The following is a 26630-nucleotide window of genomic DNA, read 5'->3' as shown; positions in this document are numbered from 1 at the left end:
TAACTTTTATAGTGTCAGTTCAGTTTACCATAGCAACAAACTTGCTAAGGTGCGATTTTCAAGAAATCCAACGTCAGATGGAAGCGTTAACACAACGTTAATTTACACATCCACGAAAAGACCAACAGCATGCACTGTGCAAAATATTTCAATGGAAACCTGGTACTAAAATGGAACAGTAAACTACTTTTAGCTGTTGGCAACTTTGGTAGCTTACATCCATTTTTAACGACTCAATGGAAATGAGCCCATTTTTATATTAATATACTTTATAACTTCTAAACCTCTAAATCTCTGCCTGTTTCTCATCCCCTGCAGAACTACTCTTATGGACTACTCTTATCTCAGAGCATTTATTAGCTTTTCACAGCTAGGCAGTGTTAGTTCATGTGTGCCATTATGCCATATAGATAACATTGTGCTCACTAATTGGCTAAAATGCAAGTTTCTAAAAAGCACTGGAATAAGGAGACAGTCTGCAGAGGAATAGATACAAGGTAATCACAGAGATAAAAAGCATATTAATATAACTGTGTTGGTTATGCAAAACGAGGGAATGGGTAATAAAGGGGTTATCTATCTTTTTAAACAATAAAAATTTTTAAGTAGACTCAGCAGGATGCCCCTTATCTCAGTGCTTTTTAAATCTTGCACAACAGTTAGACAGTGCTAGTTTAATTTTGACAATGCTAGTAACATTGTGCTCACTCCCGAGGGGAATGATAATGGTTATACAAGAACCAGCACTGATTGGCTAAAATGCAAGATCTGCAGTCTGCAGAGGGTTAGATATAAAGTAATCACAGAGGTAAAAAGTATATTAATATAACCATGTTTGTTATGCAAAGCTGGGAAATGGGTAATAAAGGGATTATCTATCTTTTTAAACAATAACAATTTTCAAGCTGACTATCCCTTACTTTAGGGTCAATAATATAATCATTTAGAAAATCTTATCAAATGATTTAACTACAAAAAAAAAATCATTATAGACTTTTAATTTTGTAGAAAAATCATACGACCAACTTTTTCTAAAGAATTACATTGTTGTACTTTTATGTCCCATTAAGTATGACATTATAACATTATAAGCTAATTCAAAATCAGAATATATTCAGTTACATTTTCAGTAAAACTGCACAGTCACAGATTAAAAATAGCCATAATTAGAATCTCAGTAGCCTGTAGTCATTTCAGTTGCACATACCTGGTCTCTCCATGGTTGATGCATTGTGGAAGGGCCAAGCTACAGCCAAAAAGCATGATGTGATGATAGCAGCTGAGGCGGTTGAGATAACTGAAAAACTTCAGGAACATTTCCATTTCAATGCTCTTGACAAATGCATAAACTGATTTTAGCACAGTATGGTTGTATGGCAGCATTTGGCATTGGCTGTAAGTGATGTTTGCACAGGTACCTGCAAAGTCAAGTAGGTAGATTTAGCAAAAATACTGACAATGCTTGGTAGTCTAAATAACATACACAATTGTGTCCTTAAATGGACATTAAACACAAATTGTAAGCTGCATAACAATGAACCATTGTATCTGAAAATAATTTTGCAATGAATAATGCAGCTTTATTTTGTCAAATGAGCATATTTTTTTATGCTTTTTCTGTTTACTGATTTCCCTGTCCCCCAGAACAAAATAACCTTTGCTAACCAATCACAAACTAATATGCAGATATATCAAGAATTCTATTTGCACATGTGTTGTTAAGGAAAGAGACAGGGTACGCTGCGCTCTACAATTTCCTTATGGTGGTTTAGCACTGATTCAGCTTAGTTAATTAGTAAAACATGTATTTAACAGCAATTTAAATAAATAGACATATATTCATTTTAATCTTTATTTAATAACTAAATATAAATATATATTTACATATACACACTCATTTTAGCACATAAACTATGCTCACTGCTATTGCAAATAATAGTTTCTACTTTTACTACCATAATTGCTAATGCAAAACTGATACTCCACCTTAAAGGGACAGTATACACACCTTAGTAAAGCGCACCTGTAAACTTTTTTGATCCCCTATAATGCTCCTGCACCTGGTCCCACATATTCAGCCTTTTGCAAATGGCCACCAAAATTGTGCATCTTACACTTAATGACGTTATTTTATATTTATTGCACATGCATAAGACGGATAGCCTGAAGTGAGGGGAACCTATTATTCAGAGGGACATCCTGTTCTGTATGCCATTTCATGGGACTATATTTCCGGCTACACTCTGGCAGTCTCATTGCACATGCGCAACTAAATCTGAGAGCTTACAATTGAGGTGACGGTCGTTGGCTGCAGCAACAGAAACACACTGGACCATGCAACTTGTTAAAGGAGTTTGGAGGACAGTTTGGTGGCCATTTACAAACAACCGTATAAGAGAAACTTTTTTTTTTAAATGTTGTCTTGTGTTGGCCGGCAGTATATTGGACCAGCAGCAGGTGCATTATGGGTGGTCAAAAAATAATTACATGTACGTTTTACTAATGTGTGGACTGGTTCTTTAAAAAATCAAATGAGTACAGTGAATGTGAGGTAGGAGGGGGGTAAACAAAACCTCCCAGATAAAATAGCTAAAGTATTAACTCAAGCCTTCCTGGGAGAAAGTGCAACATGTAGAAATTTTAAATGTATTTTAAGCAAAAAGAAGCCAAATAAATAATAAATGTATATTGCAGTAATGTTTCATTTTGAATATGGAAACATTTTATCTGTCGTTGAAATGTTTAATGGTCCTTTAAATATTTTAGAAATATACTCTTATCTAAGTATCAAGTCTGGACTATGTTCTGTTCACTAATATATTAACATTTACATAAACTATAATTGAGATTTGTTAAGAAAATAATATTTATAACTGAAATCTTCATAGTTTACTAAAAGAATGTTATAAACTGTATGCTTAATGCAAGATATACGGCTAGATTACAAGTTTTGCGTTAGAGGCTGTGCGGTGCTAACGAGCAGTTTATGCTCACCGCTCACTTACAGACAGCGCTGGAATTACGGGTTTTTACAACCCAGACAAGAAGTGAGCGTTGAGCAAAATTTTGCTCCTTACCGCACTCCAATACCAGCGCTGCTTACTTTAGCGGTGAGCTGGTGTAACATGCTCGTGCACGATTTCCCCACAGGAATCAACGGGGAGAGCCGGCTGAAAAAAAGTCTAACACCTGCTAAAAAGCAGCGTAAAGCTCCTTAACGCAGCCCCATTGATTCCTATTGGGAAATACATTTTATGTCTACACCTAACACCCTAACATGAACCACGAGTCTAAACACCCATAATCTTACATTTATTAACCCCTAATCTGCCGCCCCTGACATCACCGACACCTACATTATATTATTAACCCCTAATTTGCCGCTCCGGACACCGCCGCCACCTACATTATACTTATGAACCCCTAATCTGATGCTCCCAACATCGCCGACACCTACATTATATTTATTAACCCCTAATCTGCCATCCCCAATGTCACCGCAACCTACCTACACTTTTTAACCCCTAATCTGCCGCCCCAACGTCGCCGCCACTATAACAAACATATTAACCCCTAAACCGCCACACTCCCACATCGCAAACATTAATTAAAGATTATTAACCCCTAATCTGCCATCCCTAACATCGTCGCCACATACCTACATTTATTAACCCCTAATCTGCCTCCCCCAACGTCGCTGCCACTATTCTAAATGTATTAACCCCTAAACCTAAGTCTAACCCTAACACCCAGTAACTTAAATATAATTTAAATAAATATAAATAAAATTACTATCATTAACTAAATTATTCCTATTTAAAACTAAATACTTACCTATAAAATAAACCCTAAGATAGCTACAATATAACTAATAATTACATTGTATCTAGTTTAGGGTTTATTTTTATTTTACAGACAAGTTTGTATTTATTTTAACTAGGTAGAATAGTTACTAAATAGTTATTACCTATTTAATAAACTACCTAGTTAAAATAAATACAAAAGTACCTGTAAAATAAAACCTAACCTAAGTTACAATTACACCTAACACTACACTATAATTAAATTAATTCCCTAAACTAAATACAATTAAATACAATTAAATAAAATTAGCTAAAGTACAACAAAAAACAAACACTAAATTACAGAAAATAATAAACAAATTACAAGATTTTTAAACTAATTACACCTAATCTAATCCCCCTAACAAAATAAAAATGCCCTCCCAAAATAAAAAAAAGCCCTACCCTACACTAAATTACAAATAGCCCTTAAAAGGGCCTTTTGCAGGGCTTTGCCCCAAAGTAATCAGCTCTTTTACCTGTAAAAAAATTACAAATCCCCCCAACATTAAAACCTACCATCCACACAACCAACCCTACTCTAAAACCCACCCAATACCCCCTTAAAAAAACCTAATACTAACCCCTTGGAGATCACCTTACCGGGAGAAGCCTTCACCCAACCGGGCCGAAGTCCTCAATGAATCCGGCAGAAGTGGTCCTCCAGACGGGCAGAAGTGGTCCTCCAGACGGGCAGAAGTCTTCATCCAGACGGCATCTTCTATGTTCCATTCAGTCAAAAGAATGCAAGCTCAATCCTATTGGCTGATTGGATCAGCCAATAGGATTGAAGTTCAATCCTATTGGCTGATTACATCAGCCAATAGGATTTTTTCTACCTTAATTCCGATTGGCTGATAGAATGCTATCAGCCAATCAGAATTGAAGAGACGTCATCTTGGATTACGTCACTTACAGGTACCTTCATTCTTCAGTTGCCGTGGAAAGAAGATGATGCTCTGCGTCTGATGTCTTGAAGATGGAGCTGCTCCGCGTCGGATGGATGAAGATAGAAGATGCCGTCTGGATGAAGACTTCTGCCCATCTGGAGGACCACTTCTGCCCATCTGGAGGACCACTTCTGCCGGATTCGTTGAGGACTTCGGCCCAGTTGGGTGAAGACTTCTCCCGGTAAGGTGATCTTCAAGGGGTTAGTGTTAGGTTTTTTTAAGGGGGTATAGGGTGGGTTTTAGAGTAGGGTTGGTTGTGTGGGTGGTGGGTTTTAATGTTGGGGGGGATTTGTAATTTCTTTTACAGGTAAAAGAGCTGATTACTTTGGGGCAATGCCCCGCAAAAGGCCCTTTTAAGGGCTATTTGTAATTTAGTGTAGGGTAGGGCTTTTTTATTTTGGGGGGGCTTTTTTATTTTGTTAGGGGGATTAGATTAGGTGTAATTTGTTTAAAAATCTTGTAATTTGTTTATTATTTTCTGTAATTTAGTGTTTGTTTTTTTTGTACTTTAGCTAATTTTATTTAATTGTATTTATTTGTATTTAGTTTAGGGAATTAATTTAATTATAGTGTAGTGTTAGGTGTAATTGTAACTTAGGTTAGGTTTTATTTTACAGGTACTTTTGTATTTATTTTAACTAGGTAGTTTATTAAATAGTTAATAACTATTTAGTAACTATTCTACCTAGTTAAAATAAACACAAACTTGCCTGTAAAATAAAAATAAACCATAAGCTAGATACAATGTAACTATTAGTTATATTGTAGCTATCTCAGGGTTTATTTTATAGGTATTTAGTTTTAAATAGGAATTATTTAGTTAATGATAGGAATTTTATTTAGATTTATTTAAATTATATTTAAGTTAGGGGGGTTAGGGTTAGACTTAGATTTAGGGGTTAATAACTTTAGTATAGTGGCAGCGACGTTGGGGGCGGCAGATTAGGAGTTAATAAATGTAGGTAGGTGTCGGCGATGTTAGGGACGGCAGATCAGGGGTTAATAATATTTAACTAATGTTTGCGAGGCGGGAGTGTGGCGGTTTAGGGGTTAATATATTTATTATAGCGGCGGCGATGTCCGGTTCGGCAGATTAGGGGTTAAAAAATTCATTTTAGTGTTTGCGATGTGGGGGGCCTCAGTTTATGGGTTAATAGGTAGTTTATAGGTGTTAGTGTACTTTTTAGCACTTTAGTTAAGAGTTTTATGCTACGGCGTTGTAGTGTAAAACTCTTAACTACTGACTTTAAAATGCGGTACCAGTCTTGACAGGAGAGGGTCTACCGCTCACTTTTTGTCAGACTCATAATACCAGCGCTATGCAAGTCCCACTGAAAAAATAGGATACGCAATTGACGTAAGTGGATTTGCGGTATTTCCAAGTCTGGCCAAAAAAGTGAGTGGTACATCTGTACCTGCAAGACTCGTAATACCAGCGGGCGTTAAAAAGCAGCGTTGCGACCGGCCAATGCTGATTTTTAAGCCTAACGCAAGACTCGTAATCTAGCCGATAGTGTTTAGTTCATTACATGTTTCTTTACTTTTATACAAAAACAAACTCCATAAAGTGGAAGAAGGTGGCAAGGGGAAAGCATAGTATCTGGGGGTAGCTGCCGCACTGAATTTACTTGACTATATGCAGTAGACAACCACAAACAAAATAAATCTATGAAGCAGCACATTACCTCTGCCTAACTAGACAATTACACTGTACACTTTCCATTATTGAGCTGGGTAGTAGAAAGGTAATGGGTATTAGATTTTTAATCATTTTTGCCCATGACGTCTATTTTTGAGTATTGGACATAAACAAGTTTGAAATACAGATGAATGGATTTGAATTTAGAATAGAAATATTTTTTTTCAATGCAAACATGTTCAGAGTGGGAGTCATTATAAAAATGTCTATTAACTAAACCTAATGTTGATAATATATCATCATTTTTAACAAAAAAATCTTCCCAGGCTCTATAAATATCCCTCTCTTTTGGTAGTTCTGCCAACTGTTAAAGGGACACTGAACCCACATTTTTTCTTTCGTGATTCAGTAAGAGCATGCAATTTTAAGCAACTTTCTAATTTACTCCAATTATCAAATTTTCTTCATTCTCTTGGTATGTTTATTTGAAAAGCAAGAATGTAAGTTTAGATGCCGGCCCATTTTTGGTGAACAACCTGGGTTGTCCTTGCTGATTGGACAGCACCAATAAACAAGTGCTGTCCATGGTACTGAACCAAAACAATTGCTGGCTCCTTAGCATAGATGCCTTCTATTTCAAATGAAGATAGCAAGAGAACGAAGAAAAAATGATAATGCATGCTCTATCTGAATCATGAAAGAAACAATTTGGGTTCAGTGTCCCTTTAATAGAAGTTGCTATTACAAAAATAAACCTGAGGGTAACCATGTATTTGCACCATACTACATGGCTTTATTGAAAATGTTTAGTGTCTGTAATGCCATCTTAATGTGCTGGGACTAGTAGGTGACTTCAAATATAAGACTTGCTCATTGAACTTTTGAGATGCTGGATTGGGTGTGGAAATATTTTAAAATAATAATACATTTATAAAACAAAATAAATATGGAATAAACAAATATTTCAATTGTATTACAAATATTGTGTTGTATTCTATGAGGTTTGAGGTAAACCTAAAGATATCCCCACTGGATACCTTCCAACAACTAAATCTAAGAACCAGGCATGAGGAAGGAGTAGTCCTGAGACAGATCTTTATTAATAATGGACTTGGTTCTGACACTCGAGGGTAGGATCTGTGCAGCCTTTTTTTAGCGAGTAACGAGTCAGCACTTCCAAAATGCATTGATCCCGAAAATTGAGAGGATGTGTGTGATTGTGTACTCTTCTATTGTCAAGTCTGAGCGCTGTTAATCTGTAATTTGAGAGTTTTTGATAACACAGATATTACATTTTAACTTTTTTTTGGGGGGGGGGGGAGAATTAAAGTCAGAATTAAATAAAAAAATACTGTATGAAGGGTCAATTTGGTGCATAAAGCAATTCTTTCACAAAAAATAATAATACAAATTTGAACTTGCATTTAGAATACAACTGTAGGATTGATGCAAATCAACTTTCCTTGTTAATTGAATTCATACATGTGAAAATATCAACAGCTAAAGGCAGGGACGTATTTTGGCCTAGGTAAATAAAGCACTTGCCTAGGGCAGCAGATTGGGGGCAGCACTTTTTGACTCTCTGTTGGGAGTAACAGGTGACTTAACTAGTTAACTAGCGCTAACCGTTAGTATTTTATATATATACATACAGGTATATATGATATATATATATATATATATATATATATATATATATATATATACTGTATATATTAAAAGTATTACTGCTCACATGCATACTGTGTAAACATGTGCTAATTCAACCCACTTGAGTATATGCAAGTGTTTTGCAAGCCCTGGTGAAAATTTACTTTTTTTACTTTTTTTTTTTAACTAATTTTATGAAAAAATTACACCACCACAAAACCTAAAAATGCCACTGGCTAAAGGACTGTGTCAAGCCTGAGAACATCTACATTTTTAACACTTGTGCATTTGTTTTTTTTTACTTTGTTGTCAAGTTATTTGATTTCCCGACATGACATCAAACAATTGATCATTGCTAACAATAAATATCTAATTAGTCTACTTGTATTTACAAGTGAACTGGGCAGCTATAGTTATCTTTTTAAAGCTACCAATTTATAGTTTGATTTTGTTTTACATGTATAGTTGGTCTGATTCTTCTGCCTTGTATTAAGGTCCAAAATATACAATAACAGAGGATGCAGTCCAATTTAAATATTTACAACTTAAGAGGCTTAATTATAGCAATAAAATTTGTCGGCAGATCCATCATTTTGTCCAAGTGGATTCCATAAACTTTAGACCTATGTGATTGATCATTATAGCTAGAGAGATTGAGATTAGGCAACATTTGAACTGTTTTAGTAATGCAAATATTTATTATTTTAGACTGTAGTTTCAATTATGAACACAGCTCTGTAAAACCTATGAAGAAATTTCAGTTCTTACTTTAGGTACCTATTTCTTAAAGGAAAAAGTTTGATTTCAAGATTAGTATATTGAAAGTATCATAGATTGATTTAAACTGTAAATACTCAAATGCTCAAATATGCCTAAACTGGTGGCCGACTGACATTTGTGTAACAGATAATATTCTGACAGACAAATGGCCGTCGGATAACAGTCCGGCCACGAGATAGATAAGGATAGATACAGAGCGAAAGATAGACCGATAGATAAGGATAGATACAGATCAAAAGATAGACAGACAGACAGATAGATAGATAGTTAATTAAAAGCACGTTGATACAGATAGAGCAACTTGCTACAGATCTGAATTCAGAGCGAGAAATCGTAGTCTTCTTTAGTAAATGGTCAAAATTCATTAAAAGCTTTTCCTTAGAGGAAATAGAGTATATGATAGCGCCATTCCAAAGCTCTGAAATAGTTCAATTGGGCATCTGGTAGTGGGGGTTTGGTGCGGGTGGGGGAGGGGGGAGGAGAGAATAGGCCCTTTTTTTTTTTTTTTTTTTCCTCTCTTGGTTGGTTATTTCTTTTTATTTTTCTTCTTTTTATAAAGATAAAAATTCCAACAATGTTTCACAAAGCTGAGGTGAATATAACTGATAAACGGTGTATTGTAGATAGCCCTATTTGTACGAAGCACTTAGGTATGAATAAGGTTGAAGGGACACAACTATTGCAATGCTGGTTTCTTGTATTTTTTACTTTGTTGATTTTCGACTGCATTTGTTATACAGTTTTGGTTGGAGTGTTCTTTTGTCGAATTGTGACATTGTTGGTATAAAATAAAATAAAAAAAATAAAAAAAGCACGTTGTTGAGGCTGGGACCCATGGTTAGGTTCCCAGAGGCGGTTGTGGCGCCCGAGGCTCTGATTAGAACAGAACACTCTGGAGCGTATCTGCCCTCGGCCGACGTCGGAACACAGTCTCTTGGACCGCCTAGCTATTTAATTTGCAGCATTTTGAGAACCTATGTTACAGAGCTTGCTTTTTGGTCTCTCTAGTGAGGGTGGAACAAAGCATATTTTTTTAAAAAAATGCAATAAGTGGTTAATGTCTCTTTAAAGATTGAGTTCCTAATTTTAGTTCCCATTTTCAGATTGTGCCACAAATTGAAGAGCAACAGGGAAGCCCGTGGTCGTGTTATAAAATACTCCTGTCTGCTTATTTACAATCTATTTGTACCTACGCCTGTCTGTATAAGTTAAGGATTTTGCTTTTTGGTCTAGGAACAATGTACATTTTTTTTATTTAAACAAAAGCAATAGATGTTTAATAGCCCATTAATAATACAAATAACTATTTTATTTTTTACTACATTGTTTGTTTAAATGGTCAAAATTATTATTATTTAAATCAAGTTTTTATGAACTTAATATAAAATACAGGGGATTAGTGTTCCTTTAAATAAATTCTGAAGTTAGCTAGCAGAGCTGATTGAGGTTTATTCTACATTAATCTTTTCCTGGCAAGAGAAAAATAATTTCACACATTATTATTAAAAATGCCTTTACTAAATCTTGTTTTATAAAAATATAAAACCTTCAAAGTATTGTTAATACTATCTCAACTTGACCTGGAGAATAAAACATTAAATACCAATGCAACTGATTTTCTTCTTTTTTTTTTCTGACTACCGTTTCTAATTTAATCTTTACCTTTACACAAAACAGTTTAATCCTCCAAGGATAAGCGTGCATATGATATATTCATGCTTGCATTCGACTCCAGGTGCAAAACAAAGTTAAAAGTTAACACAACCTTGAAAATGTGTTTATCAATATTTTTATATAACATGAACTGAAAATATTTTTAACCGATTATTTGTACTGGCTTCTTTATTCAGTTTTAGTGCATAGAGATTACAGTTTTGTTATATATGTTTGTAAAAGGATGAAATAATGTACTTGTGTACCTCAGAGATATTGCGGGTTTGGTTCCAGACCACTGCAATAAAGCGAATATAGCAATAAAGTGGGGTTACACAGTTTTTTTTTCGAGTGGATATAAAAGTTATAGTTACACTGTACTGTAGTCTATTAAGTGTGCAATAGAATTATGTTTAATAAAACAATGTATATACCTTAATTAAAAAATACTTTATTACTAAAAAATGCTAACCATCAGTAAATCTAAGGGGCATATTTAACAATGTCCGCTGCACATCGATAAATGCTGACAGCATACGCTGTCAGCATTTATCATTGCACCAGCAGTTCTTGTGAACTGCAGGTGCAATGCCGCCCCCTGCATATTCGCGGCCAATCAGCCACTAGCAGGCGGTGTTAATCAACCCGATCCTGTTCAATGGGGTTGAGTACTGTCTGCTGCCTCAGAGCAGGCCGTCAAGTTATGGAGCATCCATAACTTCTGTTTCTGGCGAGCCTTCAAGGGGCCTCAAGCTCCATATGGATTTTGATAAATATGCCCCATAATCTTTTTGAGGGTGGTGTGTGTATATAGCTGTACATATAAGTGTGTGTATATATATATGTGTATTCATGTGTATATATGTGTATATATGTGTATTCATGTGTATTCATGTGTATATATGTGTATTCATGTGTATATATGTGTATATATGTGTATTCATGTGTATATATGTGTATATATGTGTATTCATGTGTATATATGTGTATATATGTGTATTCATGTGTATATATGTGTATTCATGTGTATATATGTATATATGTGTATTCATGTGTATATATGTATATATATGTGTATTCATGTGTATATATGTGTATTCATGTGTATATATGTGTATATATGTGTATTCATGTGTATATATGTGTATATATGTGTATATATGTGTATTCATGTGTATATATGTGTATATATGTGTATTCATGTGTATATATGTGTATATATGTGTATATATGTGTATTCATGTGTATATATGTGTATTCATGTGTATATATGTGTGTATATGTGTATATATGTGTATATATGTGTATTCATGTGTATATATGTGTATATATGTGTATATATGTGTATATATGTGTATTCATGTGTATATATGTGTATATATATATGTATATATATGTGTATATATGTGTATATATGTGTATTCATGTGTATATATGTGTATATATATATGTGTATATATGTGTATTCATGTGTATATATGTTGGAAAAATGGCACCGCTAGACTTGCTTGACACAGTGTTGTCACAAACTTTGATATGTAAAAAGAGCAATATCTGCGAAGCGCAATAAATTGAGGTATGCGTGTATATAAGGATAATCATATACTTAGGTATATAACCTAATGATTTTAATAGGACATATTAAACAATAATTCGCTGTTTGGGGCATTCAAATAAAAAACATTTTATCTACAGGAAAAGTGTTTTGATTAATTGAAGCTGCCACATTTAAGATTGGTCCCAAATCCACCATAGACAAATTTATAGTCTTGTTCAAGGTACAAATGGTAGGCCACAACCTTCCCCCCCTGTCTGGCGTCATTCTGCCCCTGGTTATTTGCTTTTTTATTTGATTTCTTTATTAATCACAGCATGCATATAGGAAAAAAGACAACAATTTAAGTACATTGCAAAGTTTTTTTAAACTTTGCATAATTAAATATTTTGGGCTACAAGTGGAGCGGTAGATTGCGCGTCCGCTATTGTGTTAAAGTGATAAACTTCAGTGATTCCATCAACAATATTTGTAATGAATCATTAAATGAGAGGCACTTTCTTCATAAAAATAAATGTAGACGCTTCATTTTTAAAGTAATTCACCTTTAGTGTAGTTAAACATTGCGCCGATCCTCCGCCTACAACTCATACTCTGTTTGTGTCCTCAATCTATCTAATCATTGCGTGCCCCCTTTGGTGTCCAGCTCACGAACATTTACCCCCCTGTTTTGTATGCGCATACAAAACAGGGGGCGTTAATGTTCACAAGCTGGACATTTAATATTCATTACAAATATTGTTGATGGAATCACCAAAGTTTACCATCACTTTAACCCTGTTAGACTTCGGCACATATTTGAGCACGTTGGGTTGCAATTTGAAAGTAAAAGGTTTTTGCTCCCATGCTAACCAGATGTTCACATAAAAGCAAACTTCGAATATTGAGACTACATTAAAGGGCCATAATACCCAAATGTTTAAACACTTGAAAGTGATGCAGCATAGCTGTAAAAAGCTGATTAGAAAATATCACCTGAACATCTCTATGTAAAAAAGAAAGATATTTTACCTCAAAAGTTCCTCAGTAGCCACCTCCCATTGTAAAGGATTTCTAAGCAGCATTTTAGTGTGTTTGTCCTGGGACATCTGAAGGGACTAGCATCGTGCACTCGCATATTATTTCACCAATCAGGTAAAGGAAGCTTACTATGAAATCTCATGAGAGTTAAGTCAAATCTCATGAGATCACAGTAAGAGTTCATGACCTCAGCACTGCTGATGCTGATTGGCTGCTGTTCATTTCTTCATTTTTTTTAATTTTTTTACCTGCAGCTGGGAGCAGCTGAGTATAACTTTTTACACAGAACTTACTCTGCTGAGCTGAGGAAATTGTGAGGTCAAATATCTTCCTTTTTTACATAGAGATGCTCAGGTGATATTTTCCTGTCAGCTTTTTACAGTTATATTGCATCAGTTTCAAGTGATTTAGCATATGAGTATTATGTCCCTTTAACCTATTCCTCCATATAAGTCAATGGAGCCGAAAAGTAGAGGGGGCAACTAACACCCTTACTCGTGCGCAACCCCAATTGTATTTTCTCATTTTTCTCAAGTGCGCTAACCCGACATGAAAATATTAATATTTCACATTCCAAAGTTCTTCACATAGAAGAATATGTTCAATTTATTCATAAATAAATATATATATATATATATATTTATATATATATACATATATATAATATGTTTTTTGTAAAATATATATTTATACAAATATATATATATATATATATACTGTATATATGATTAAATATAGGTATAGATATATACAGATATATATAAGAATATCTATTTAAAAATACATCAAACATATTCCCCTATGTGAAGAACATTAGAATTTGAAATATTTGTCTGGTGTAACAGTTAACCAGAACTCTGAGGTTGCTATTTCCCGACGTGCGTTAAATTCAATTGCGCTCAAGCGAACACATCTACTTTTAACTCATAATACCACACCACTTCTATCGTGCGCAAAGAGCACAGTGAGCATAACTGTAGCAGATAGATTAACTATAAAACAACCTTACCTTCTTTGACATTAGTTACAGGCTTTTTTGGCCAGACTGGAGTAATGGTTGGAGATAGAGATAATTCATCCAGAATCTTTGTAGCAGTTTTTGCTGTCCATGTGCTTGTATTTTGTTGCAAACTAAAGTTTCCTGGGTGATCTTTGGATAAAACGCCCTTATCTTTCTTGCTGGGTTGCTTCACAGTGACCTGAGTAGAAGGGATCCATGTATTTTGCAATAAAGTGTCTTTTATTCCACTATAGTTTGTGAGGCTTTGGTAAGTTTGAGTTGTAGAAGTGTTCCACAATCCTGGTTGCATATCTCTTGCTAATGTCCGTGAAACATTTGTATTTGTCGTTGCATCTGTCTGAGGAGGTCCAACTCCATTGTTGTTAATTAGTGGGTCACTCCTATTAAAGTCAAAACAATTTTTCTCCATTACACCTGTAAATAAAATCAAATTTAACAGAATTACAACAGTGCCTATACGAATCTATGAACATATGTCAAACAAAAGTCATAATATCAATAATCAATATATTATAAATCCCATCATACCATGTAATGCTGGACATCTCTAAAACAGAACTTATAAGAGAGCTTATTCCAACAAACCAAACATTAGAACTCTCCTTTAAATGTACATAAAAGAGGAATACGAAAATAATTATTAGAGCAGGGTTTCTTAAAGGGGCATGAAACACCAAATTTGTATTTCATAATTTAGATAGAGAATGCAGTTTTAAACAACTTTCTAATTTTCTTTGTTCTCTTTTGTTTTATTTGGTTGAAAAGCAGGGACATATGCTCGGGAGCATGCATGTGTCTGGAACACTTTATGTTATACATTTACAGGAGCACTAGATGTCAGCACTATTTCCTGCCATGTATTGCTCTAGACACCCACCTAGGAACCATAGGAACAAAACATTTCAATACGCTCGCCAGATATCGCCAGACATCGCTGCTGCGGACTTGAATAAGTTCTCCTTATTTATCAAAAAAGCCGTCAAAAACCATGATCGTCAAGTACAGTGGGAAGAGCATCGGACTGGTGTTAACCAACAGTCATCAATGTCGCGGTTATTCAAGTTTTTCCCAACTTTATTTATACCATTTCATTACTGTCCATGAACAAGCACATTTTTCTAAAGCTAATCTTTTATTTTTCAACCGTTAATGTCCAAGAAATAGATTTATACCTCAACAAACAATAATATCTCATAGAAAGTTATTTTTATATTCATTTGTTATATGATACTTTCACAGAAATTAATGTGTAATTGTATTTCTAGGAGTCATATTTTTTATTTTATTTTAAAACTAGTATTAATACTAGAATTTGTACATATATCCTTGCACATATTTGTGTATAAATATATATATATATATATATATATATATATATATATATATATATATATATATATATATATATATATATATCTGTGTGTGTTATGTCAAAAATCTTTTGCAAACATATTTACATGTCCTTAAGTTCCTTTTTTTGTTCTAAACAATGTTGTCTGTCATATCTCTGTGTTTATTTATACCACTATATGTATATAGTGTAAATGTATTATTATTCTGAGCAGGAATAATTGTGAATATAACATGTAATCAGAGTATCATATGTATTTATTTGCAATCAATGGATATTTTAAAGGGATAGTAAAGTAAACATTTAAGTTGCATTAGTGGGAGCTAGCTGCTAATTGGTGCCTGCACACATTTGTCTCTTGTGATTGGCTAAATAGATGTTTTCAGCTAGCTGCCAGTAGTGCAATGCTGTTCCTTCAGCAAAGTATAACAAGAGAATGAAGCAAATTTGAGAATAGAAGTAAATGTGAAAGTTGTTTAAAATTGTATGTTCTATCCAAATCATGAAATAATATTTTAGGGTTTCCTGTCCCTTTAAGATCTGGGCCAGTTTTTTCTCTGCACCTGTCTAATCCCTCCTGATTGCAATCTATTTTTAAAAACCACCCCTACACAGGTGTTATAAAATGGACTGGCATATAAGATGACATTTCTTACTGAAAAAGAAATTCAAGAGAAGGAAGAAATACACTGAAAATAGCATGCCAGTAAATAGGTGATTTTAATTTCTGCTGTACCTGAATCATGACAGTTTAATGTTAGGTGGGCTATCCCTTTTAACTATCAGCTTAAGATTCTATTGAATCAAACATCAATGTCTAAAATATTACACTGTGTGTCCTAATGTCAGCAACAATGTTTAGCTTTAATACTAATTTCACATATACATACTTTCAAAGTATAATACACAATGTAACCAATGTAACCAACGGCACTTACAAGTTCTGATGAGTGATCAATGACACAAGTATCAAGCAATTTGATTTGTTAGTGATAGTTTATAATGTGTATTTGAATCAGATTGGCAGATGTCATAAATCATGTGATTATGCATATTTCAATCAAAAGTGGTGGGAAAATTCACTAGTGCGTGGGTTATTTAGGAGTTTGCGTCATAATTGGTGAGAAAAGTGTTGAGTGAAATACGGCACAAAGTGGAGAGTGGGACTTGTATTACATGGCTTAAACATGGTGCAAATAGATTTTTCTAAAAAAAAAAAAAAGTTAGCTATGCTATGTTGTGTATTTATTTAATTTGTATCTCTATATCTATTAGAGCAACAAGTTTGGGTCAAAACTTAGCACCAAATATGTAGAAATAATATTGTCCCCTTGCTTTGTAATGAGAGACAAAGTTGTAGCATAATCCATAAGTAGTAATGTATTTTTCATTTTTATCCCTATATCTAGTAGTGGACCAAATATGTAGCAATAATATTGTTTGATTTAGAAAGGGTATAAAAATTTAATAAAGTTTCTAATTTACTTTTATTATGTAATATACTTAATTCTCTTGCAGCACCGAACATAAGCTTTCTGTGTTTTCAGACTTCTATTGACTTCTATGGCATCCGCGACCTGAAATGTGGCGGATTGAAAACTAGGTACGCTGAGTAAAACTAGGTACGCAAGCATAAATGTAGAATTTTTTATAACTTTGTGAGAGCTTCAAATAGTGTCGATTAAAAGGGCGAATGAACATGATCCCGCTCGAATTACACGGGTTTTCAACTTGCATCGATCTGCGTCGGATTGAGATTGCAGGATCGTATGTTACATCACAAATTTCAACATTTGCCGATGTTGGCGCTTTGATAACTATGGCGGATCAATCTTGCGACAATTATGATGCAGAATTCCAGTGTATTTTCGGTTGACGCTTTGATAAATAGGCCCCTTAGTATCTAAATAACGAAAATCTCTTTAAGGGGACAGTCAACTCCAGCATTTTTATTGTTAAAAAGATAGATAATCCCTCTATTACCCATTCTTCAGTTTTGCATAACCAACATGATTATATTAATATTTTTTTACCTCAGTGATTACCTTGTATCTAAGCATCTTCTGACAGCCCCCTGATCACATGGCTATTTATTTATCTATTGGCTTGCATTTCCGCCAATAAGTGCAGTTTCATTCACAACCCATGGGAGAGAGCACAATGTTATCTATGAACTAGCAGTCTCCTGTTGTGAAAAGGTAATAAAAAAGCATGTGATAAGAGGCTGTCTGTAGTGACTTAGAAACAGGCAGAAATTTAGAGGTTTAAATGTTATAAAGTATATTAAAATATCAATTTTGGTTGTGCAAAGCTGGGGAATGTAATGACGTTATCTAACTTTAAAAAATATAAATTCTGGTTTAGAATGTCCCTTTAATGTTAAATGTTTCCATAAAAAAAAATATCATAATCACAATAACTTATAGAATTCTATTTTACTCCACTCTCCAGTGTTTTATTTACTAATGTTCTGCCTTGACTGTGTTCGGTTCAAGTCATCATGAATGAAACTCACAGCCCATTAGTATGCAGCTCAAATTATGCCTTGCGAGTTCTACAGAATTAAATATTATTTATATAACACTTTTGTCCACAAGGGGACACAAAACACGGCTATAAACACATCTATGGTCTTATAAACAATAGTTATTATAATTAGCTAAAGTTGACTTTAAAAGGATTAGAGCCGTGGATTTTATAACATTTTAGACATTACATGCACTATATAATACTTATTATTTATATTGGATATATTTATACAAAATATCTATTTTATTGTAGGTGTATATTGTGTTTATGGCAAAAGAATACAGTATTTTTTATATAGCGATAACCAGAATTCAGTGTTTGTTTCTTCTAATAGAGAAACAGTTTTTCTGAGTTTTAACTAACTTCTTCTTTCCTATATGCTGTCGCCACAGGTTACAGCCAAAGAGTTAGTAAGTGAATTACTGTGGTGCAGTCCAAAAGAGATTAAGAGGAGTTACATTTATAAGGGTATACAATCATTTTTAATAACTTTACTAATTTACTTTTATTATCTAAGTTGCTCCTTTTACTTGGTATCATTTGCTGAAAAGCATAGTATCCTCAGGAGAAGCAGAGCACTATTTAAGCTACCTGCTCATTGGTGGCTGCACATATTCTGGTATCAGCTGATTGGTCGCTGAACATATATGCTTTTTTGTCATTGGCTCTCCTGATATGTTCAGATAGCTGGCAGTAATAAATTGCTGATCCTTCAACAAAGTATACTAAAGAATGAAGCAAATTAGATATTAGAAGTAAAATTGTATTTTCTATCCGAATCATTACGAAAAAAAAGGGTTTAATGTACCTTTAAATCATACTATTTAGGAGTATTTTTTTTTCTATTAAAACAGTAGCTCAATAAATGATTTTCAATCGGCTAGATTACGAGTTTTGCGGTATGAGTGAAAAAGCATTGTTATGGCTCTTTTTCACTACCGCTGCTATTACGAGTTTTGCAGGTATAGGTGTACCGCACACTTTTTTGGCCGGAATGCAACGTAACTACCGCAGCTTTCCAAAAGTCATTTTTCAATGGGACTTCCACAGCGCCGGTATTACGAGTTTGCCTGGGAGGCCAAAAAGTGAGCGGAATAGCTAATAACTACAAGATCTATAATGTAAACTGAAAGTCAGTAGTTATGGGTTTTATGCTACAACGCCGTAACATAAAACTCATAACTAAAGTGCTAAAATGTACACTAACACCCATAAACTACCTATTAACCCATAATATGAAGCCCTCCCACATCGCAAACACTAAAATAAAATTATTAACCCCTAATCTGCCGCTCCCGAAATCGCTGCCACTATATTAAACATATTAACCACTAAACCGCCGCACTCCCACATCCTAAACACTAGTTAAATATTATTAACCCCTAATCTGCTGTCCCTAACATCACCGCAACCTACATTACTGTTATTAACCCCTAATCTGCTGCCCACAAAATCGCCACAACTATACTAAGTTATTAACCCCTAAACCTAACCCTAAGTCTAACCCTAACACCCGCTAACTTTAATATAATTAAAATAAATCTAAATAAAACCTACTATTAATAACTAAATAATTCCTATTTAAAACTACTTACCTATAAAATAAACCATAAGCTAGCTACAATATAACTAATAGTTACATTGTATCTATCTTAGGTTTTATTTTTATATTACAGCTAAGTTTGTATTTATTTTAACTAGGTAGAATAGTTAGTAAATAGTTATTAACTATGTACTAGCTACCTAGCTAAAATAAATACAAATGTACCTGTAAAATAAAACCTAACCTGTCTTACACTAACACCTAACCTTACACTACAATTAAATAAATTACATTAATTAAATACAATTAACAAAATTACAGAAAAAAAACAACACTAAATTACACAAAATAAAAAAAGAAATGATCAAATATTTAAACTAATTACACCTAATCTAATAGCCCTATCAAAATAAAAAGCCCCCCCAAAATTAAAAAAACCCTAGCCTACACTAGACTACCAATAGCCCTTAAAAGGGCCTTTTGCGGAGCACTGCCCCAAATAAATCAGCTCTTTTACTTGTAAAAAAATAATACAAACAACACCCCAACAGTGAAATCCACCACCCACACAACCAAACCCCCCAAATAAAAAACTATCTAAAAAACCTAAGCTCCCCATTGCCCTGAAAAGGGCATTTGGATGGGCATTGCCCTTAAAAGGGCATTTAGCTCTTTTACAGCCCAAATCCTAAGCTAAAAATAAAACCCACCCAATAAACCTTTAACAAAACCTAACACTAACCCCCGAAGATCCACTTACAGTTTTTGAAGACCCGACATCCATCCTCAACGAAGCGGCAGAAGTCTTCATCCAACTGGGCAGAAGTCTTCATCCAGACGACATCTTCTATCTTCATCGATCCGGCGCGGAGCGGCTCCATCTTCAAGACATCCGGCGTGGAGCATCCTCTTATTCCGACGGCATCCTCTTCTTCTCGAATGAAGGTTCCTTTACGTGACGTCATCCAAGATGGCGTCCCTTGAATTCCGATTGGCTGATAGAATTCTATCAGCCAATCGGAATTAAAGGTGAAAAAATCCTATTGGCTGATGCAATCAGCCAATAGGATTGAGCTTTAATCCTATTAGCTGATCCAATCAGTCAATAGGATTGAGCTCACATTCTATTAGCTGTTCCAATCAGCCAATAGAATGTGAGCTCAATCCTATTGGTTGATTGCATCAGTCAATAGGATTTTTTCACTTTTAATTCCGATTGGCTGATAGAATTCTATCAGGCAATCGGAGTTCAAGGGACGGTTACTTAAAGGAACCTTCATTCGAGAAGAGCCGTCGGAAGAAGCGGATGCTCCGTGCCGGATGTCTTGAAGATGGAGCCGCTCTGCTGTGTATTAGGGTTAAGGGTTATTAAATTTAGTATAGTGGCGGCGACGTTGGGGGCAAAAGATTAGGGGTTAATAACTGTAATGTAGGTGGCGGCGATGTTGGGGCCGGCAGATTAGGGGTTAATAAGTATAATGTAGGTGTCGGTGATGTCGGGGGCAGCAGATTAGGGGTTAATAAGTGTAATGTAGGTGGCGGCGATGTCGGGGGCGGCAGATTAGTGGTGTTTAGACTCAGGGTTTATGTTAGGGTGTTAGGTGTAAACATAACTTTTCTTTCCCCATTGGAATCAATGGGGCTGCGTTACGGAGCTTTACGCTCCTTTATTGCAGGTGTTAGACTTTTTTCAGCCGGCTCTCCCCATTGATGTCTATGGGGAAATCATGCATGAGCACGTAAAACCAGCTCAAAGCAGTGCTGGTATTGGAGTGCGGTATGGAGCTCAATTTTGCTCAACGCTCACTTATTGCCTGCTAACGCCGGGTTTTTGAAAACCTGTAATAGCAGCGCTGTAGGGAGGTGAGCGGTGACAATAACTTGCAAGTTAGTTCCGAGCAGCTCTTACCGCAAAACTTGTAATCTAGCCGAATGTTAGAATTTACAAGATTTGTATTATCCTATAATATGTAGAAGAATAACTAATTTGCTCCTACAACTTCTGTGGTATCTTATTTCACTCATATAGGGCCAGATTATGAGTGGAGCGCAAACGTTTCCGAGCAAGCAATATCGAGTTTTCGTGATTGTTTGCGGGCAGGTTACATTGCGCTGGTATTACAAGTTGAAAGTAAACGTGATATATATATATATATATATAGAGAGAGAGAGAGGTAGAGACGAGTGCACTCTAACAAACAGGATACACTTGCCAGGGTGCTGAGTAAAATTTCAAATATATGTAGAAGGATACTATGTAGAAGCTAGCGGCAGATTAGCCGCGAAACTGCAGTGGCGGCATTGCACTAATTGTGCAGATAACTGCTTGATATAGCGGATCATGTCCCCTGCACATCGATAAATGGCGACAGCATACGCTCTTGGCATTTATAATTGCACCAGCAGTTCTTGTGAACTGCTGGTGTAATACCACCCCCTGCAGATTAGCGGCCAATCAGCCACTAGCAGGGGGTGTCCATCAACACGATCGTATTCGATCGGGTTGATTTATGTCGTTTTCCTGTCTGCCGTCTCAGAGCAGGTGGACAGGTTATGGAGAAGTGGTCTTTAGACCGCTGCTTCATAACTTCTGTTTCCGGTGAGCCAAACACGGGGCCCCTAAAGCTCTGTTCAGTGGAGAACACATATGTAAAACTGTATTTCTAAGAAACTAATAGAAGGTGCTAGTACATTCCTTCTGTTACTGCTATCACTTTCCCTGTGATCAGTTGTAAAATGTTAACCCTTTCTTATCAGTCATAGTCACAGTAGTACATTAATGAGTTAATTGAGCTAAACTATATATTGTGTTCTGTTCTGTGTTATTCAGTGCTATCTTCTCTAATTATTGAAATGCAAAATATTACATGGGGTGACTTTTTATTAAGTAACCTGATTTTTAAATTACTGTTCAGATGTAAAATACATTATTTATAGAAAGTAAATGTACTTACTGTGTTATTCATTAGTCTGTACTATTCCTATTATGCACAGAAGCAATTAGTAACTTATTTTATTTGTGAAATGGACGAAAGTCTATGACATACAATCACTGTACATTCTTCCGCACGCCGCCTTTCAGTTAACTGTTCTAAAGGGCTGTGACTGTGCGTGACGTAGTGGCATGGCGCTGTGCCCCCGCCTACGCCCCACCCCCCTAAAAAAAAACAAAAGTTCCAGCAAAAATTTTATTTTTAATGTAAAATAAAAAAATACTTAGTGCTGCATGATGGCAGTGGTGTAGGTCACTCTAAGATGTGCCGGTCCCTCGGACAAGGGGCGAATTGCCTGACTACAGCGTATCATGTCCGCCAGACATTGGTAAATCGGCCCCATAGTGTTTACTATCCCTTTAAGCATATAATATTAGTATACAATAACATAATGTTTTAAAAGCCACAATAACAGATTTTGCAAGCTACATAATAGCAAAACAGTAAAGATAGAGAGAGACACAGGGCACAGAGACAGATGAAAGTTAGATCAGTGTTGTTCAACTCCAGTCCTCATAGAACACAAGTGGTCCAGATTACCATGATATCGGAACTCAAGCAGAGGGAAATAATTAGCTGATCAGTAACCATAGTTACTAACTAGCTGATTATTTCACCTGCGCTGTAGTTAACATATTATGAAAATCTAGTCCATTGGTGTGCCTTGAAAACTGCAGTTAAAAAACAGTGATATAGATAGGTAGATCGACAAATAAAAAAGTATTGTACTAAATAATGGCCTAGATTCAGTAAAATTTGTTTTTGGAATGAATATTTTGCAGAAAATTTCTATGTAACATTGAATTTGAAAATGAAAGAATTTATAAATATTTGCTCCAGCCTCTTTTCAAAGCCTTATGTTGCAAGATAAACTCAATTATAATCAATGGACCAGATCATGTAACCGTTCACTTTTCAGCCCAGAAAACAAGTTTCACTATGAAGGATACCAGCACCACAAAAATCTCTTCAAAATATTATACAACAAATTAATACAAAGAAAACAAAAAAAAAATATTTAAAACAGTCCCCACTAACAATTTTTTTTTTTTTTTTTAAAGTTAAAGAAGAAGAAAGGATAAAGAAAAATGAGCTTATGCAGTGATTTTAGGTTGTATGTAACTTAAAGGGACAGTTTACTCAAAAATTTTCTCCCCTTTAATTTGTTCCCAATGATCCACTTTACCTGCTGGAGTGTATTAAATTGTTTACAAGTAGCTCCTTTACCCTTATATTGGCATTTGAAATTGTTGATTTAGCATGTGGTATCCCCACCTATTCTGATAGTTTGTGGCCGCGCGTACCAGCTATAGATAAGCTTTGTAAACACAGCCAGCAGAAGAAATTACACTCCCAGTGTGATAAAGCAGAGATAAGGTAATAAAATGTGGATTTTCCATTGTTCTCTCAAAGTATTGGTGATTGTTTTAAGGACAGATATAAGATAAAGAAGCAGGTATATGTGCACAATGTGATACAGTAATGAGATCTGATTATACCTACAAGCTCAACCTATTTTATTAGGCTGTGACTTCAAAACACAAAATCAGAGCTTTAATATACAGAAATAGACCTTAAAAAGCTAATTTTCATACATTTTTACTCTGCAGTTGGTAAAAAAAGCAATTGTAAACCCATTAAGGGAAAAACTATTTTACAGTATACTGTCCCTTTAACTGTAGGAATGTCAGCTAATGAAATGCTTGAAAAAATAGATGAAGTTTGTCTTTATAAAGAGACCCCTTGGCAACCTTGTGTGAGTGTCTGAATATACAGTAGGTCACTGGCCTTTTCCTCAGGCCTCCCTAATAGGCCAGATTTTGAGGATATCTGAACTAGATCACACAGGGCCGGATTTACAGCACCTGCAAGCACCAGAATCTGAAGCCGCCCCCCCCCCCCTATAAAAAGTTTACAGGTAGAAAAACCTTTATCCAAATTGCTGAGATTGGAAAAGGTTTGAATTTCGGAATAGTTTCGGTTTTTGAATACTCGCATCTTTAAAATGGAACAGTTGGCAGAGGAGATTGAACCAACTGTTAACAACAATATATTTTGTCTTTACATTTCAAAATACAGCTTATATTGTGAACTAAACTAAAACTGTAAACTAAAGGTAGTTTCATATAATTTTTTAATACTTTTGTGACATACAGGCAGGGAAAATAGTATTTTTTTAATAATGTTATTAAAAAAAAATAGTTTAAGAGACACTGAACTCAAAATAAACGTTTATGATTCAGATAAAGTGTGCAGTTTTAAGACACTTTCCAATTTACTTCCATTATCAAATTTTGCACAGTCTTTATGTTCACATTTTCTGGGGAACAAGATCCTACTGCGCATGTGCACAAGTTCACAGGGTATATGTATACTAGTCTGTGATTGGTCGATATCTGTCACATGATACAGGGGGCCAGAAAATGGGAGAAAAAAAATATTTTGTCAGAAAAAAATCTACTGCTTATTTGAAATTCAGAATAAGTGTTATTGCATTGTCTTATCATACACTTGTTAATCATGCAATTCAACTTTAAATTTGGGAATTCCAGATTTGGGAATATGTTCCTGTATTAATATAAAAGTGTTGGTTATGCAAAACCAGGGAATGGGTTATTAAGGGATTATTAATCTTTTTAATTTTCAAGTAGACTTTCCCTTTAAAGGATTACTTTCTGTTATAATTTTTAAGCTAAACAACTAACATATTAAAGTTAATAAACATTAATTTAAACCTACTGACCTATATTTTCTCCAAAACGAAGTTTCATAACGTTCTAAGAGTTATATCTTTTATTCACTGATGATGTCACGTTATCCTGCCCACTATTTTCAGCACTGCGTGTTCAAAATACTTAAACCAATAACTTTGTGTTTAAAGCGCCATTTTGAAACCTAGGTATTGTAAACAGATTGGTACAGAGCAAAGGATACCCACGGAGTGGGTTTGGAAAACAATTAAATTTGCAGACAAGATTTCTGATATACGGTAGAGATATGTTAATGAAATGCTATTGATAAAAAGCGTATTTGGGGTAGTTAGTTAGTAACAGGCATAGAAAATATTTACTTACAGTGGCCCTTTAACCTTTTAAACTCTATTCATTAATTGGAATTTCTTTAAATAATATTAACTTTAGGTTATAGCAGCTGCAAATCATGTTGTAGTAAATATGATATTTAGGACTGAACACATAGTATATTTAAATGTTTTTCATTTTTGAAATTTTAACTTGATTAAATAACTCAAATTATTTGGAGCTTGGGCAGTTTATTCAATACAAGATATGTGTTGCAGGCTTTTCCAGCTGTGATTCAAGTGAAAGTGCACGTAAAACACGTAGAACAGCTGTTCATAGGAAGCCAGTGAACGGGATAAACTTTTATTAATAGATAGTTTTGTGGTATTTTCCAACATATGTTTTATTAATAGCTATACTTGTGTTTTTTTTAATCAGGAATGTGACAGCGCCTAGGAGCAAATGTTAATGCTGTCCCAAATTTAGCAGTTGTTGTTGATAAAAATATAATTTTAGCGAGATAATTATATTTTGTTTTTATAATTACTATAAAAAATAACTGGACTTCATTTAGCTGCATTTATATACTTAAAGGGACAGTCTAGTCCAAAATAAACTTTCATGATTCAGATAGGGTCATTTTAAACAATTTTCCAATTTACTTTTATCACCAATTTTGCTTTGTTCTCTTGGTATTCTTAGTTGAAAGCTAAACCTAGGAGATTCATATGCTAATTTCTTAGCCCTTGAAGGACACCTCTCTTCTGAATGCATTTTGACAGTTTTTCACCACTAGAGGGTGTTAGTTCATGTGTGTCATATAGATAACACTGTGCTCATGCATGTGGAGTTACCTAGGAGCCAGCACTGATTGGCTAAAATGCAACTCTGACAAAAGAACTGAAATAAGGGAGCAGTTTGCAGAGGCTCAGATACAAGATAATCACAGCGGTAAAAAGTATATTAATATAACTGTGTTGGTTATGCAAAACTTAGGAATGGGTAATAAAGGAATTATCTATCTTTTAAAACAATAACAATTCTGGTGTAGACTGTCCCTTTAAGATTCATGCAAGCAAATACA

General features: G+C 34.7%; 1 protein-coding gene across 1 annotated transcript in view; it reads right to left on the bottom strand.

The window, feature by feature from the left end:
* The window catches only part of CORIN (corin, serine peptidase), a 720658-nt gene that overhangs the window by 440276 nt on the left and 253752 nt on the right, over window positions 1–26630 (bottom strand). Inside the window, exons 3-4 of the mRNA XM_053703991.1 lie at window positions 14099–14524; window positions 1208–1418 (exon numbers count right to left, since the gene is read on the bottom strand). Of these exons, the coding sequence (XP_053559966.1) occupies window positions 1208–1418; window positions 14099–14524 (637 nt within the window). The remainder of the gene's footprint in view (window positions 1–1207; window positions 1419–14098; window positions 14525–26630) is intronic.

This window comes from Bombina bombina, chromosome 2, assembly GCF_027579735.1.
Source record: "Bombina bombina isolate aBomBom1 chromosome 2, aBomBom1.pri, whole genome shotgun sequence".
Classification (NCBI taxonomy): Eukaryota; Metazoa; Chordata; class Amphibia; order Anura; family Bombinatoridae; genus Bombina; species Bombina bombina.
This window is presented reverse-complemented; position numbering and strand designations above follow the sequence as displayed.